Source organism: Microtus pennsylvanicus, chromosome 1 (assembly GCF_037038515.1).
Source record: "Microtus pennsylvanicus isolate mMicPen1 chromosome 1, mMicPen1.hap1, whole genome shotgun sequence".
In the NCBI taxonomy this organism is placed as follows: Eukaryota; Metazoa; Chordata; class Mammalia; order Rodentia; family Cricetidae; genus Microtus; species Microtus pennsylvanicus.
This window is the reverse complement of record NC_134579.1, coordinates 140,952,752-140,967,194: the sequence shown is the minus strand read 5'-3', so window position 1 is coordinate 140,967,194 and position 14,443 is coordinate 140,952,752. Positions and strand designations below refer to the sequence as shown.

The window sequence follows — 14,443 nt, the reverse complement described above, 5'->3', positions numbered from 1 at the left end:
ATCCTCCCCACATTTCTGCATGAAAGCCTAGGCCCCAATCCTGTCCCCCAACACAGGAACAAGATCCACATACTTCTACCATAGACTGCTATGAGTGAGTTATTTACGGGTCTCCAAATAATCACTTAAATGACACCATGGCAAGAGTTGCCATGGAGATTAGAGTAGAAAATGTCACCATGGAGACACTGAGATCCTCCATAGGAAATCACTACCAGGTGGAGCAGTTTGGAAAATAGGATGGGTGAACACATGGAAAGCCCTGTGGTCTGTCCTCTTACACGAGGAGTGGGGGGGGGGGCAGAGTGAGAGAGACTACCTTAGAGAGGCAGGAGAGTTCATGATGTCCACTATTGCCACAACCACCTGATGAAAAGCTGCTACAAGAAGCTTGAGGGATTCAGAAAGGAAAGACAAAACATGGGTGGCAGTGGTGATGCCATGGGAAGTGGTGACTGTTTATTCTATGTGGATTGTCTTGTACTTGCATTTATTTTACCACACTATGCAACTATTAACTGATCTTACAATTGTGATTGTTGATCATTTCTGATCAGGTTTATGTTGTCTCCTCAAACCAATCTCACATGGCAGCAATCAACTCTATAGATTGATCCAGCAACCTGGATGAGGAACCATCATTCACAGTTATCTCAAAGACTGGAGGAACCAAATTCAGGTTTCTCAAACTAACTTAGGAGGTATGCATTTTGGGCAACTTCATTCCAAACATAGCACTGTCACATATGACCTAACTTTGAACTTAGCCTTCTGTGATCAGCCCTTTTCTCTCAGGGACTAAAGAGGGGAGCATCCTGGAGAGAGAAGGTACCTGTGCCTACAGCTTCTGGAAGCCACAGCAGCCCTCACCCACACTTGTAGTAAGGAGGCTGCTTAATTGTTCCTCGCTGGTCTGACCTAAAATAACCTCTCAGAAACTATTAATTAAGTCACTGCTAGGCCCATTAGCTCTAAATTCCTATTGGTTAACTCTGACATCATAATTTAATCCATTTCTAGTAATCTGTGTATTACCACATGGCTGTGGCTTACCAGATCAAGTTACATCTGGTTCCAGTGGGGCTACATGGCTTCTCTCTAACTCTGCCTCCTTTCTCCCAGCATTAAGTTTAGTATTTCCTGCCTAGCTCTATTCTACTCTATCATGGGCTCAAGAGAGTTTCTTTAATAACCAATGGTATTTACCGTATACACAGAGGAATCCCACATCACCTCCCCTTTTCTGTTTAAATAAAAAGAAAGGTTTTAACTTTAACATAGTAAAATTATATATAACAGTTATCAAGCAAAAATTACAGTTAAAATATTTATATCTATTTTATCTTTTATCATAACTAAGGAAAACTGTATTATTACTATCTATTTTTCAACTCCATTAAAGACTTCAGAAGGATATAATATTACCTAATTAAACAGGAAGTTCATTGCAAGCAATCTCCAAAACTCCAGAATTGACATAGATATTTTTGGGGCTTGGAGAGTCACCCAAAATTCTTCTGTATCATTGGGGCATCCATCTTTAACCTACAGGCCCGTAGTATCCAGCAGACTTTTCCACAAAGCAGGAAATTTTAAAGACAGTTCTGCCTATATTGGCAGTTTGTCAGTCACTTTCTTCTGTGTCCTGAAGAATGTCTGGCATATTCATTCATAAAGCAGGAACCCCGAAGTACTGTCTCACCTTCTTTAGGCAACTTTAGCAGTAATTTTTCATGGGTACTGCATGTCCAGTTCACACAGCATATCATCAAGCAGTCCAGGCAAGAGCAGTTACTTGCCCAAATGGCTAGTAAACTCCATAAAGAGCCTCTTTGATGCCCATTTTCCTCTTGAAGTAATTGGTGCTTCCAGCAGCAGATGTGTCTCATTGTCATGAAAAGTCCTAAGTTCTTAAAACTTTTTAATGCCATGTTCTGAAGTAAAGCATAAAACAATCCTTCACCAATTTGGACTTATTATTATAAGGGTTATTTTTGAGGGGAAAAAACTTACAGAACACCATTCTACATGACAGCCAGGAAAGGAGTCTAGTCGCCAGAACCAGAGTCCGGAGCAAAAGAGAGAGAGGGAGAGAGAGAGAGAGAGAGAGAGAGAGAGAGAGAGAGAGAGAGAGAGAGAGAGAGGAGGGCTGCCACCGCTTTTTAACGGAAAAGAGACCATGCCCCAGTGGGCTTGTATCTCAAAGGCTATTTGCTGAAGTAACAGAAGGAGCTCTTGCAGCACCTCCCCCTTTTGTTTAAGTAAGAGAGTTCAAAAACTACTACAAAATTATACACAAGAAGAACAAATATCCTATTCTAACTAGCTTAAGTCTTGTATAATAAATAACTTTGGCCAAGTCATGAGAGAAAAGTAACTACATTTATCCAGTCTTCAACCCCACTGAAGATCTGAGAAGGGAAATAATGTTACCTGAGTAATTAGGAAGTGCAATCAAACAACTTCCAAAACGTGCAGCAAATCACAGAGACAACTGGCTACCTGGGCAATCACCCAAAGTCATGTTTGCAACATTGAAGCAACCAACTTTGGCTAAGGCTGAGAATAATTGACAGATTATTTTTAGAGGCAAGAAAACTGTCAAAACGGTCTTACCCTGTCTTTGCATGATTTGACATTTCTGCTAATCCATTTCTGGATACTATATATTTTGTCAGTAGTTGAAGTATGGGCAGTTCCTTGCCCAGAGGCCAGTTTTGACAAGAAGAAGACAAGCTCCAAGTGGAGTGTCCTTGGTGCTCAACAATCTCTCGGTAATAGATCTGTTTTTGCCAGGAACGATTGTGTCGCACTACCACAGAACTTTTAAGTTATATTAAGTGCCATTTTATACAGTTCTTAGAAGAGGTTTAAGATTATGTATTTATACAGAACATAATCTCGATGTATCTAAAGAACCTGATTAGTCTTAATATAAATATGACAAACATAGATGACTATTGATCTACAATTCTTAATACCTATCCAACTTAAAGACTAAGACAATGAACACTGTGTAATAATTGAGGACAGTGACCTCCAAATGTAAACAATGGATAAGTATCTTGATCAGAGGTAGGAATGTACACTGCAATTTGGCAAATATATATATATGTATATACATACATAAAAATGTTTTAGACAGAGGTAGAAGCATGCATGCATACAATACTCAATATAATTTAACTTTGTATCCAATGTAATTGTCTATAAACAATAACTCACAAACACCAATCTATTATCCCATCATCTAATTTTCCATTTTTTCCCCCAAAAAGAGCCTTGAGCTTATAAAATTCCTCCCCCAACCCTCAACCGTATAGCAACTATAATCAACCCCTAAATGATGTCCCTAATTATGAGAACAAACTGTGCTGGGAGAGGGGACATCGTCCTCTAGAATTACTTCCAGCTGTCATGAGGGTGACATTTTTTTCTAGGGGATCCTGTGAAAGTAAAGTGATGATTAAATTTCAAGATCAATGTCTTTTAAAATTGCAGATGGTCTCTGAGTATTTTGTGGAGGTCTGTCCAGAATGTTGTAAAAGATGTGCACCATATCAGCTAACCAAGTTGGAACAGTCTTGTGCAGCTTGTACCCGAAACAGGTCTTGTTGTAGGACTATCAGTATCATGACGTCATATCAACCAGGTGGAGTTGTTATGGGGCCCCATCTTCTTCCTGGAAACTTCAAATATCACTACAAGAAAAACTCATTGTTCATTGTGGAAAACTTAAACATTATTTATATAAACATGTACCTATATATTCAATGAAATGTATGATAGATATGAAAAAAAACAAAGATGTTTTCTAAATTCATTTTTCTTTCTGTCCAATCTCATGACTCTTGACATGAGACAGAAACTCCAGAAACTCTGGGTTTTTCTCTTAACAACAGGCTTGGAATTAGAGAGGGACTGAGCCAGAGTCAAACTCCAAAACCAGCTCTATAAATTTAGAAATATAAACATATATCTCTGATTTTTATACTTACAGAACCTATTCAGTTTTCTTGATGATCCCTATTGAGTAGTTATTTTTCCATCTGTCAGTATTCAAATATCCATGGTCCCTTGAATTTTTTGAAGATGACTTTTTTTCCTGCGGAGATAAGAACAGAACCCTGCCCCCATCCTATCTGTTTTTCTTACTACCTGTATGATTATCATCATTGTGGATGAGGTGTCATTTCTCTTTTCCAAGAGGTTTCTCCTCTTCAAACCAAACCTTTATTAATTTTGATGGCATTCACAATTTTTCTTCTCCCGTTGAAACAAGAGAAAACCCCCTTTTCTGATGTAGCACATCTCCTGGCTTCCATTGAGAGGTCAGCACATCCTTGAAATAAATGGGTTGATTTAGTTCACCAGATTTTGCCATTATCCAATGTCTTTCTGCTGCTGTTGTCCCTTTCGATTTGATCTTTCTATAACTGCTTGGCCTGTAGGAATGTGAGGTATACCTGTAACATGCCTAATATTATAATAAGCAAAATCCATTTCATTTTCCTAGAGACATAAGCTGGACCATTATCTGTTTTTATTTGTGCAGATATACCCATGATGGCCATGACTTGTAATAAATGAGTGATTACTGAACCAGCTTTTTCTGAGCTTAAAGGAGTATCCCACTGAAAACTTGAATAAGTGTCAATGGTGTGGTGTACATATTTTAATTTGCCAAATTCCACAAAGTGGAACACATCTATTGCCAGATTTCATTCCTTTGAGTACCCTTTGGATTAGTCCCTGCAGGTAGTGGTGTTTGGTTATAGAAAGAGCAAGTAGGTCATTTCTTTATATTCTCCTTAGCTTGTTGCCTTGTAATGGAAAACTCTTTCCTTAAACCTTTGCTATTGAAGTGATTTTTTTAATGAAATTCCGAGGCCTATAACATGCTTCCAATCAATAATTAATCAATTTCTGCATTCCCTTGTGCTAGAGGACCAGGCAGACCCATATGGGATCAGATGTGTGTTATGAACATAGGACAAAGCCTATTCCTAATTATGTCTTGTACCTGGATAAACAATGTAGTCAATTCTGTATCATCTGGTATAAATTCAGTGGTATCAATATGCAAGATAACTCTTTCTGTATATTGTGAATCAGTAACTATATTAAGAGGCTCTTTAAAATCCATTAACACCATAAGAATGGCATATAATTCTGCCTTCTGGACAGAATTAGAAGGGCTTTGTTTCACCTTACTCAATTTGTCTGATTTGTAACCTGCCTTCCCTGATTTATTTGCATCAGTATAAAATGTACAGGCTCCAGTTATTGGAGCATCACGTACAATTCGAGGAAGAATCCAAGAAGTTCTCTTTATAAGGTTAAGTCTATCTTTTTTTGGATAGTTGCTATTAATTTCTCCCAGAAAATTAGCACAAGCCCTTTTCCATGGTTCATTGTCTTCCCATAAACTTTCTATTTCATCAGTAGTAAAAGGCACTGTAATTTCTGCTGGGTCTATACCTGCTAGTTGATAAAGTCTCAGTTTACCTTTTGTAATTAATTCAGAGTCCTTTTCTACATAAGTTTTACTTGGTTTGTGTGGTAAATATATCCATTCTAAAATAATATCGTCCCTCTTCATTAAAATTTCCATAGGAGAAATTATGGGAGGCAATATGACGAGAATACAACTAAGATTTGGATTCACCATATGCACATGTGCCTTTTGTAATTTTTCCTCAACCATTGTCAGTTCCTTTACTGCTTCAGCTGTTAATTCTCTGGGACTATTCAAATCTTTGTCACCATCTAAGGTTTTGTTTAAATGAATTATTAGATCAGGTGTTATCCCAACAGCCAGTCATAGACTGGAAATATCTCCTAACAATCTTTGAAAGTCATCAAGAGTCTGTAACTAGTCTCTCCTAATTTGTTCCTTTTGTGTTCTAATTTTCTGTAAACCTATTCTGTAACCTGTGTAATTAACAGAATATCCTCTTTGAATCTTTTCAGGAGAAATTTCTAATTCCCATTTAGGCAAAACTATCTTTACTTCCTCACACATTCTTTCTAAAGTATCTATGTTTGAATCAGATAACAAAATGTCGTCCATGTAATGGTAAATTATAGACTTAGGGAATTGCTTACGTATTATTTCTAATGGCTGACTTACAAAGTATTGACACAGGCTGGGGCTATTGAGCATTTCCTGTGGTAGGATAGTCCACTTGTATCTCCTAGTAGGCTGAGAATTATTATAAGTAGGCACTGTGAAGGCAAATTTTTCTCTATTCTTTTCTTGTAAAGGTATAGTGAAGAAGCAATCCTTCAAATCAATAACTGTAAGAGGCCATCCTTTGGCTACCAGAGAAGGCATAGGAATTCCAGACTGTAGAGGACCCATAGGTTGAATTACCTTGTTGACAGCCCTTAGATCTGTCACCATTGTCCATTTACCATATTTTTTTTTTTACAGCAAACACAGGAGAATTCGAAGGGCTAATTGACTCCACAATATGTTGAGCATCTAATTGCTCCTGTACCACCAATTGTTCTAAAGCCTGCAATTTATCTTAAGCTAGAATCCATTGCTTAGCTCATATTGACTTTTCGGTGAGCCATTTTAAAGGTAGGGCTGTTGGTACCTCTAAAGGTTTGTTTGTTAGTTGCTTTATGTTTTTATACAGCCTGAATGACTGGTGACCTTTGTGCACAGGACCTTATTACATCCTTCCCAGAATTATGAGTTCCTGGGACTGCAGGAATGTTAATCTGGTATTCCATTGCTGTAGCAGGTCACAGCCCCATAAATTTATTACAATATCAGCTACATATGGCCTTAGCTTTCCTCTTTGACCTTCTGGCCCAATACAGTTAACCCATCTCTTGCTTTGTTTAACTCATGATATGGTTTCAGTTCCTAGTAATAGAACATCTGCCTCTTGAAGAGGCCAATTTGTATGCCAAATTCTGGAGTGAAGATACTCACCTCCGCTCCTGTGTCTATTAAGCGAACAATCACAATTCCATTTATACGGACTCACAGCTTTGGTCTCTGATCATTTATAGAAGTTTGCCAAAATATACGCTCCTTATTTCCTATTTGAATTTCTGACTTATCCTCCAAATTTGAGCCATCATTTAGAACCTTATGATCTTGCACAGAAGGTTCTAGAGTTTTTAATTTTCATGCGACATGTCTTCCACATTTACTGGGACCAACTGGGCCACTTTTGGCTTGGTTCCAGCTAGAAGCCCCCTCAAGGAGTTTCCCAATGTTATCGGGTTTCCTTGTCTGTCTGTTGTTGATTTGCATTCATTGGTCCATTGTCATCCTTTACCACACCTCCTACATATACCTGAAGGCCAAGGTTTCCTATTTCTGTCATTCCCAGATGAAGTGTTATTCTTAGAAATTACTTGCCTGCAATCCCTTTTCAGGTGTCCTAATTTATCACAATTAAAACATTTGGCATGTTGATGTCCTCTCATTGTTTTGGAAATCACTTTGCCTATCCAAGATTCATCTTTGTAGTTAAAGGTCTGAAAATTCATGGTATGCTGGATCCATTCATCCATAGGTGCTGATCTAGACCCTAAAGGCCCAATTATCTTTTTGCAGTCTAAGTTTGAATTTTCAAAAATCAGCGATTCAAGAAATAGTCATCTAGCTTCTGGGTCTGTTACTCCTATGTTCAGAGCCTTAATTAATCTTTGCAAAAAGTCAGTATAGGGTTCTCTCTGTCCCTGCCTAACCCTGGTATATGACTCTAGAATTTTTTTCTAGTTCAGGTATTCTTTCTCTGGCATTCAAGGCTGCTTAGAGGCATAGGGACAATCATTTCAAATCTCTTAATCATTGTCTCATGTATGTCCTGAATGTCCCGACCTGCAAAGGTTTTTAGTAATTTCCCTATGGTATTAATTTTCTGGTCCCCATTCTGCACCTGTGATTCCAAGGTCTTAATGTTTCCTTTCAAAGATAATATCTCCTCCTTGAACAGTCCCTGGATATCATGTAAGTTGCCATCCTGGAGGTATATTCTGTCTGTTACCTTATCAAAACTCTGTGATAACTTCTGAAAGTCAAATTCAACATGATGTCTGTGGTTCTCTATCCAGTCCTAAAACAGACACTGTGGCCTATGAATAAAGTGACCAATCCTTATCAATTAAGTTGTCCAGTTGTTGAAGGAGCTGCGGGTTGCATTCCTGCCACCAGCTGCTGGCTGCCTGGCTAGCTTATGCCTCGAAATAACAACACAACCCTGTATTCATTTAAACACTGCCCGGCCCATTAGCTCTAGCTTCTTACTGGCTAATTCTTACATCTTGATTACCCATTTCTATTAATGTGTGTAGCACCCCAAGGTGCACTTACCAGGAAGATTCTAGCCTACGTCCATCCTGGGTCGGAGCTGAATCGCGTCTGTCCCAGAGAGCAGAGCTATTGAGTCTGAGCTCACTTCTTCTTCCTCCCAGCATTCTGTTCTGTTTACTCCACCCACCTATGTTCTAACCTATCAGGGCCAAGCAGTTTCTTTATTAATTAACCAATGACCTTCCTCCATCATCCAGTTATTCATCCTCACCTCTCACCAACTGCCCCATCCACTCCTTTCTCTGTAGCTTCCCACCAGATGTGTGCTTTTTCACCTCTGGCTGTTTGCAGGTACTGCCTCTGTCTTTCTGGCTTACTTCGTCTTCACTGTTCTCCACCTTAGAGCCTATAGTGCTGGCCCAAATCTGACATATAAGCTTTCTGTGTGCTTCAGCAGTTCCCTGTACGACAAGTACATAGAATATGACCAGTGTGGACATGCTATCCATCTGATTTGGGAGGGTTATATCATATGGTTGCTGAATAGTAGATCTTTTCGTGAGTCTACTGCTTGTCCTAGTACATGGTTGTTGACTAGATAACAATGGAAAACTATCCAGCATTTAGGTAGATGATGACAAAGTCTGGGTGCAAACATAAGCATATTGCATTCTTCTCATTTTGTAATGTAGGGGTACTTACATAATTTTATTCTCAACTATGAGTGGTGCTCTCAATCTGCCCTACTGGCTTATGCTAACCTATTTCTAAAGCCTTTGAGATTGAGCATATTACTCTTGCTTTTCTGTCTAGGTTCTGCTCAAGTACATCCTTGTTCCTTGTAAGCTCCTCCTTTCAGATCAGTATGCTGACATTCACAATCTATGTCAGGAAGAATGAAAAACCTATAGAAATTTTAAAGAAAAGCATTTTCTGAATGCTGACAAAAATTTACTAAAGTGTTTGCATATTTAAGAGTTTTCTATTAAAATACATTAATTAGAAATCATTCATTTAAAACTCTTTATGGCATCAGTAGCTTTTTGGTGGATTTTTAAGGTGGCAACCAGTCCTTCTGCCCAAGTGCTACCCCCTTAAATATTATTCATATCACTAAATATTTTGGTATAGATAAAAAACAGTTGATTAATGGTTTACCTGCATTTTTCTCCTCTGTAAAAATTTTATGCTGATCCCTCACCTACCCTCCATTAACTTCTCATAGTTCCTCATAGAGGGATGGGACCTTATGAGCCTTTCTCAATGAATGATGGAGTGGTGAAGCCCCAGTCTTATATAGCTCTGCTTCAGGAAAACATGGCTGCATGGAATTCCTGAGTGCAGTCATTGTGTCCTCTCCTGAAGACCCAGTTTCCAGCAATTCTCCCCCAACTCTGACTTTTACACCTTTTCTTGCTCCCTCTTCTACCGTAACACCTGAGCCTTGGGTGCTGCTGTGGTGGTTAATTTTTTGCCAGTTTGACACCAACCTAGACATAATGTGGGAAGAAGGAGGGAAATTTTCTGTCACATTTTCCTGTAGGCAAATCATTGAAGACATTTTCTTGATTAATGATTGATGTGGAAGGTCCAGCTTACTGTGGGTAGCAGCAATCTGTACAAATGGTCCTCATTCCCATAAAAAAGCAGGCTGAGAAAGCCATAAGGAACAGGCCAATAAGCAGTGATCATCGTTGGCCTCTCTCTGTCTCTGTCTCTGTCTCTGTCTCTGTCTCTCTCTCTGTGTGTGTGTGTGTGTGTGTGTGAGTGTGAAAGACAAGGTAGATATGTGGAGGTCAGAGGATACCATCTGGGAGTTGGTTTAATTCTTCTATCATGAATTCCAGGAATGGAATTCAGGTTATCAGGCTTGTATGGAATATGGTCTTAGGTGCTAAGCCATTTCAATGGCCCCTTTCCCATGTTTTCTTTCCATTAAAAAATAAAAACAGAAGTGTTTCTTATATTTCTCTCCCTCCCTAAATAAGTAAATGCTTGTAAAATGCTATCTAGTAAGGAAAACATAGGGCTGTGCATGCAGCTTGGGGTAGTGTGAGCTTGCCTCATACATAGGTCCAGAAGAAATCATTATATATCCCCTGCTCTTTGATTTATTCTCATGTGTTGTATATAATCATATATAGGCCTATAGGGAATTTTCTTCAGAATTTAAGATTTCTTATAACTCAACACTAGAATGACAGCCCAGTGACACAGAGGGCAATAAATGTATCTGAAGAGAAATTTTGTTAGTATTCAGGCACACCCTCACACAGCACCTCACACCATCTGCCTGGCTGTATAGCAAATGGTATCCTGTCCCTTTAAGAGACCCTCTGTTCACTCTCAGTCTCTCTAGTGCTCTCTCTCCCTTCCTCCCTCCCCTCTTCCCCCCTCTCTTTTTCTCTATCCCCCCCTGAGGCAAGCAGGTCTCAGCCTCTTTTCCTTCTCCCTCCTCCCTCTCTTTCTCTTTCTCTCTGTCCCTTCCTCCCATCCCTTCTTCCCCACTACACCTCCCCTTTTAATAAAACTTTGCACTCAATCTTCATCTACATGGCATATTTGTCTGTCCCTTACCAGCCGTGGGTTGAACCTCACCCACATGCCATGAGACCTGGAAAGATTTCCAAATGTCCCACTGGCACACTGGAAGATGTTCAACACCATCAGCTGTCAAGTATTGCAAATCAAATTTCAGTGAGATGATAACTTGATATCATTAAGATGGTGAAAATACAAAAGATAAGTCAGTCCTGGTTTCACAGCTCTGCAATCCCAGCACTTGGTAGAGGAATGTGTGTGTGTGGGTGGGTGTGTGGTGTGTCTATCATATATGAGTTTGAAGCTGGACAGCAAAATATGGTCTAAGAATTGAAAAGTACATGTTGCATGCTGAGGATATAAGTCACAGGGAAAGCACTTGTCTAGCATGCACAGGTTCTGGGACATATGTGAGAGTGTAAACATACCAGAGAACAGGAACCTGCTACATTACTGCTGGTGCAACTACTAGCAACTGAGCATATATATATATATGCTATATATATATATATATCCCAATTACCTACTGCTTGATGAGTAAGTAAACAAAGGGTGGTGTGTTAATACAGTGGTCTAGTTTCTAGTCATGGAAAGGGGTAGAGAAAGGATACATCCTATTACATGAATAAATATCACAAACATTGAGTTGAAAGTTGTTGCAGGAGGTCCTCCCACTCCTCCAGCCTATAGCCGCTGAGATACCAGCCCATTGGGGCGTGGTCTCCCTTTTAAAAAGCGGCCACTTCCCTCTCCTCGCTCTCTTCACTTCCTGCTCCACCAGCAACTAGACTCCCTTCCTGGTTGCATAGAGGGCTGTTGTCTGGGACGGTGATCTGTAAGTTTTTTCCCCTATAAATAAATACCATCCTATTAATCATAATTCCAAACTGGTGTGGCATTGTTTGTGACTTAAGCCTTCAGAAAGTAGCCAAAGGACTGAAGAATGGGACACTTCCTTATTAGATGATTTGATTTCTCTTTAATACCCAGAATGAGACACTTGAAACAGAAAGTTAGATTGGTAACTAATAGGTGGTGGGGGTCTGGAGAAATGAAGAGTAACTACTAATGAATAAAGGGTTTTTTCTCGAATGACAAAATTATTTTAAAAGTAAATAGAATAATGGTTGCGTTATTGTAAGAACAGAGTAAAAAAAGTACCTACTGGGTTATATACTTTAAAAGAGTAAACTTACTACATAAATGTATTACTTCTCAATATCTACAGATCACATTTCATGTCTGTGTATGTTTTGTCTGCATATATGTATGTTCACTGTGTGCATGTCTGGTGCCTGCAAAGAGACAAGAGGGTGTTGGATCCCCTAGATATAAATATCTGTGAGCTTCCTTCCATATGGGTGTGGTTGTAGGTTGAAGGGTTTGTGCTGAGAGGTATTGAGGACTACTTTTCTCCTCCAGGGGCATGTAGAGTACCTTCCAGTACAGTGAACTGTGGTTAGTAGGTGAATAATGTAGTTAGACACCAGCTCAACTTCTCCATATTCAGTGACAGAAGTGTTCCCTCCAGAAACAAGACCTTAACATCAGGTTGTGTGAGCAACCAAGAGCCATGGCAATAGCCTGTGCTATTTGGTGGTTTCCATGGGTCCCTTTGGTGAATGACTCAAGAGGCTGTAACCTGTTCCTGGCACTGGAGGTTTAATTTGGTGGCACAAGATATCTAGTTGAAGTCTTCACTCCCCTGTTGTTTTTTTGTCTCCCTGTGGGTTCCTTTCACATATGTAAAGGAAGATTCTAGGATAGTCAGTGTCCATATAGTTTTTCAAAGGACCTTTAGTATTGGTTGTCCCTCTCCATTTTCCTTCCTTTACCTTTCTGTCCCATCCCCCTTTCATTAAACCATCCAATTCTAGTTTTCCTTAATAGCTAAATAACACTATAGACTTTTTTCTTTCCTTTCCTCTCCTCCCTCCTGGTCCCTTACTAGGTTCCATACCTCTGTGGGTATTCAGATTGAAGTTCCCATATCAGAACCATAACATCCTTAAAAGAGAAAACATAAAATATTTGTCTACATGTACTGAGCACTGTATGCTTTTGACGCTGGAGTCTGACATGGGCACGCACAGAACACAACCTCGGTGCACAGCTGCTGAGTACCATTGTGAGCTCATAGCGCATCACTATGCCCCTAGAACTGTGTTGCTAAGAGTGAAGCAGAATTCAGCTCACACTGAACCAAGGATCTGCCCAAGCAGGACGCTTATTTGGTTCAGTGGGGAGTTTTAGTCAGATTTTGAACGTTTACTATTGGGTTTTTGAGGGTGGGGGTGGTTAAAGGGGAAGGAAGGGAGGGGCAGTAGGCCCTGGAGGGCCGGGAGGGCCAGGAGGGCCGGGAGGGCTAGGAGGGCTGGGAGGGGGTGCGGGGTTGTCGGGAGGGCCAGGAGGGCTTGTAGAGCCTCGAGCCTTAACATGCAGGAGGATATGGAGTATGATGCCCTAACCATTCGGGCCCCTCAGCGGTCTCGCTGGTATACCCGCCTGTGGCCCGCATGCCTGGGTCATGGATGCTTGAGTGGAAGACAGCAGCGATTTCCTTTGTACCTAATTGGGTACGATCCCGTGGGCCGATTCCAAAGGGCGGCCAGTGTGGGTGATGTCAAATTAGTCGAGAGATTGATCAATGCCAGAGAACACCATGTTAATGAGTGCGACCGGAGGGGCAGGTAATGGGGCCTGAGGAGGGGCGAGGGGCAGGAGGGGGAGAAACTGTTGGGGGCAGTCAGGGTCTACCAGGGAGAAACATACCATCCAGATCTGCAGCCTGTGGGAGGGCAGATGTCATGCTTAAGGCTCTTCTTTCATGGAGACCTCTGGGTTTGTACCTGCTTTAAGCTCCTAGGCACCTGAAACCTGCACACCTTGGAAGGACAACTCCGAGGCTTTCTTTAAGAGAAGCAAAACAAAGAACTTCAGTTAGTTTACAAATCCCTTTACATTGTCTCTTTTAGAGCACTTTATTGAGGGCTTTAACGGAATTTAGCTAAGGAAACCACATACATCTTTTTATGTGTACACTTATAATTTTTTAGGTTTGAGTGTTTTGGCTGCATGTATTTTCAGTGTACCACACAAGCATAGGAAAAGGGTGTTGGATCTCCTGGAACTGGGGTTATGGACAGTTGTGATCTGCTGTGTGGGTGCTAGGAATCAAACCCAGGTCCTCTGCAGGAAAAACTAGAGCTTGTAAATGCTAAGCCCTTTAATGTATATGTTTTAATGCTATGTTATATGCAACACAGAAAATTGTATCATAAGATAAATTTTCACATAAAAAGCCAACTCAAAGCCAAAAAAACCCCCAAAGAATTAACAAGAAATCTTGTTTCATGCTTGCTGAGGGATTTCATAAGGAAATTTTCAACTCGAACTATAACTCTGTCCCCCGGCCCCTTATATACATGTTGTGTGTGTTTTGGTACATACATGAAGGCTAACGGTTGACATTCTCTTTGAAAATTTCTTTTCATCTCATTAAAAAAATCATATGTGTGTGTGCACCTGTGCCTCACACATGCCAACTAAGTGTGTGAAGGTCAGAAGAGAACTATCGACAGCTGTGTTCTGCCATGTTGTGGATTCTGGGGATTGAACGTA

General features: G+C 40.2%; 1 protein-coding gene across 2 annotated transcripts in view; it reads left to right on the top strand.

Annotated features, from left to right (window-relative positions):
• The window catches only part of LOC142859270 (uncharacterized), a 77,647-nt gene that overhangs the window by 36,963 nt on the left and 26,241 nt on the right, over positions 1 to 14,443 (top strand). The window contains exon 1 of one of the 2 annotated variants that reach the window (XM_075989570.1): positions 13,259 to 13,512. The exons of the other annotated variant lie outside the window; for it this stretch is intronic. Within the exon in view, the coding sequence (XP_075845685.1) occupies positions 13,259 to 13,512 (254 nt within the window). Of the gene's footprint in view, positions 1 to 13,258; positions 13,513 to 14,443 lie in introns of those variants that run through there. 2 annotated transcript variants of the gene reach the window in all.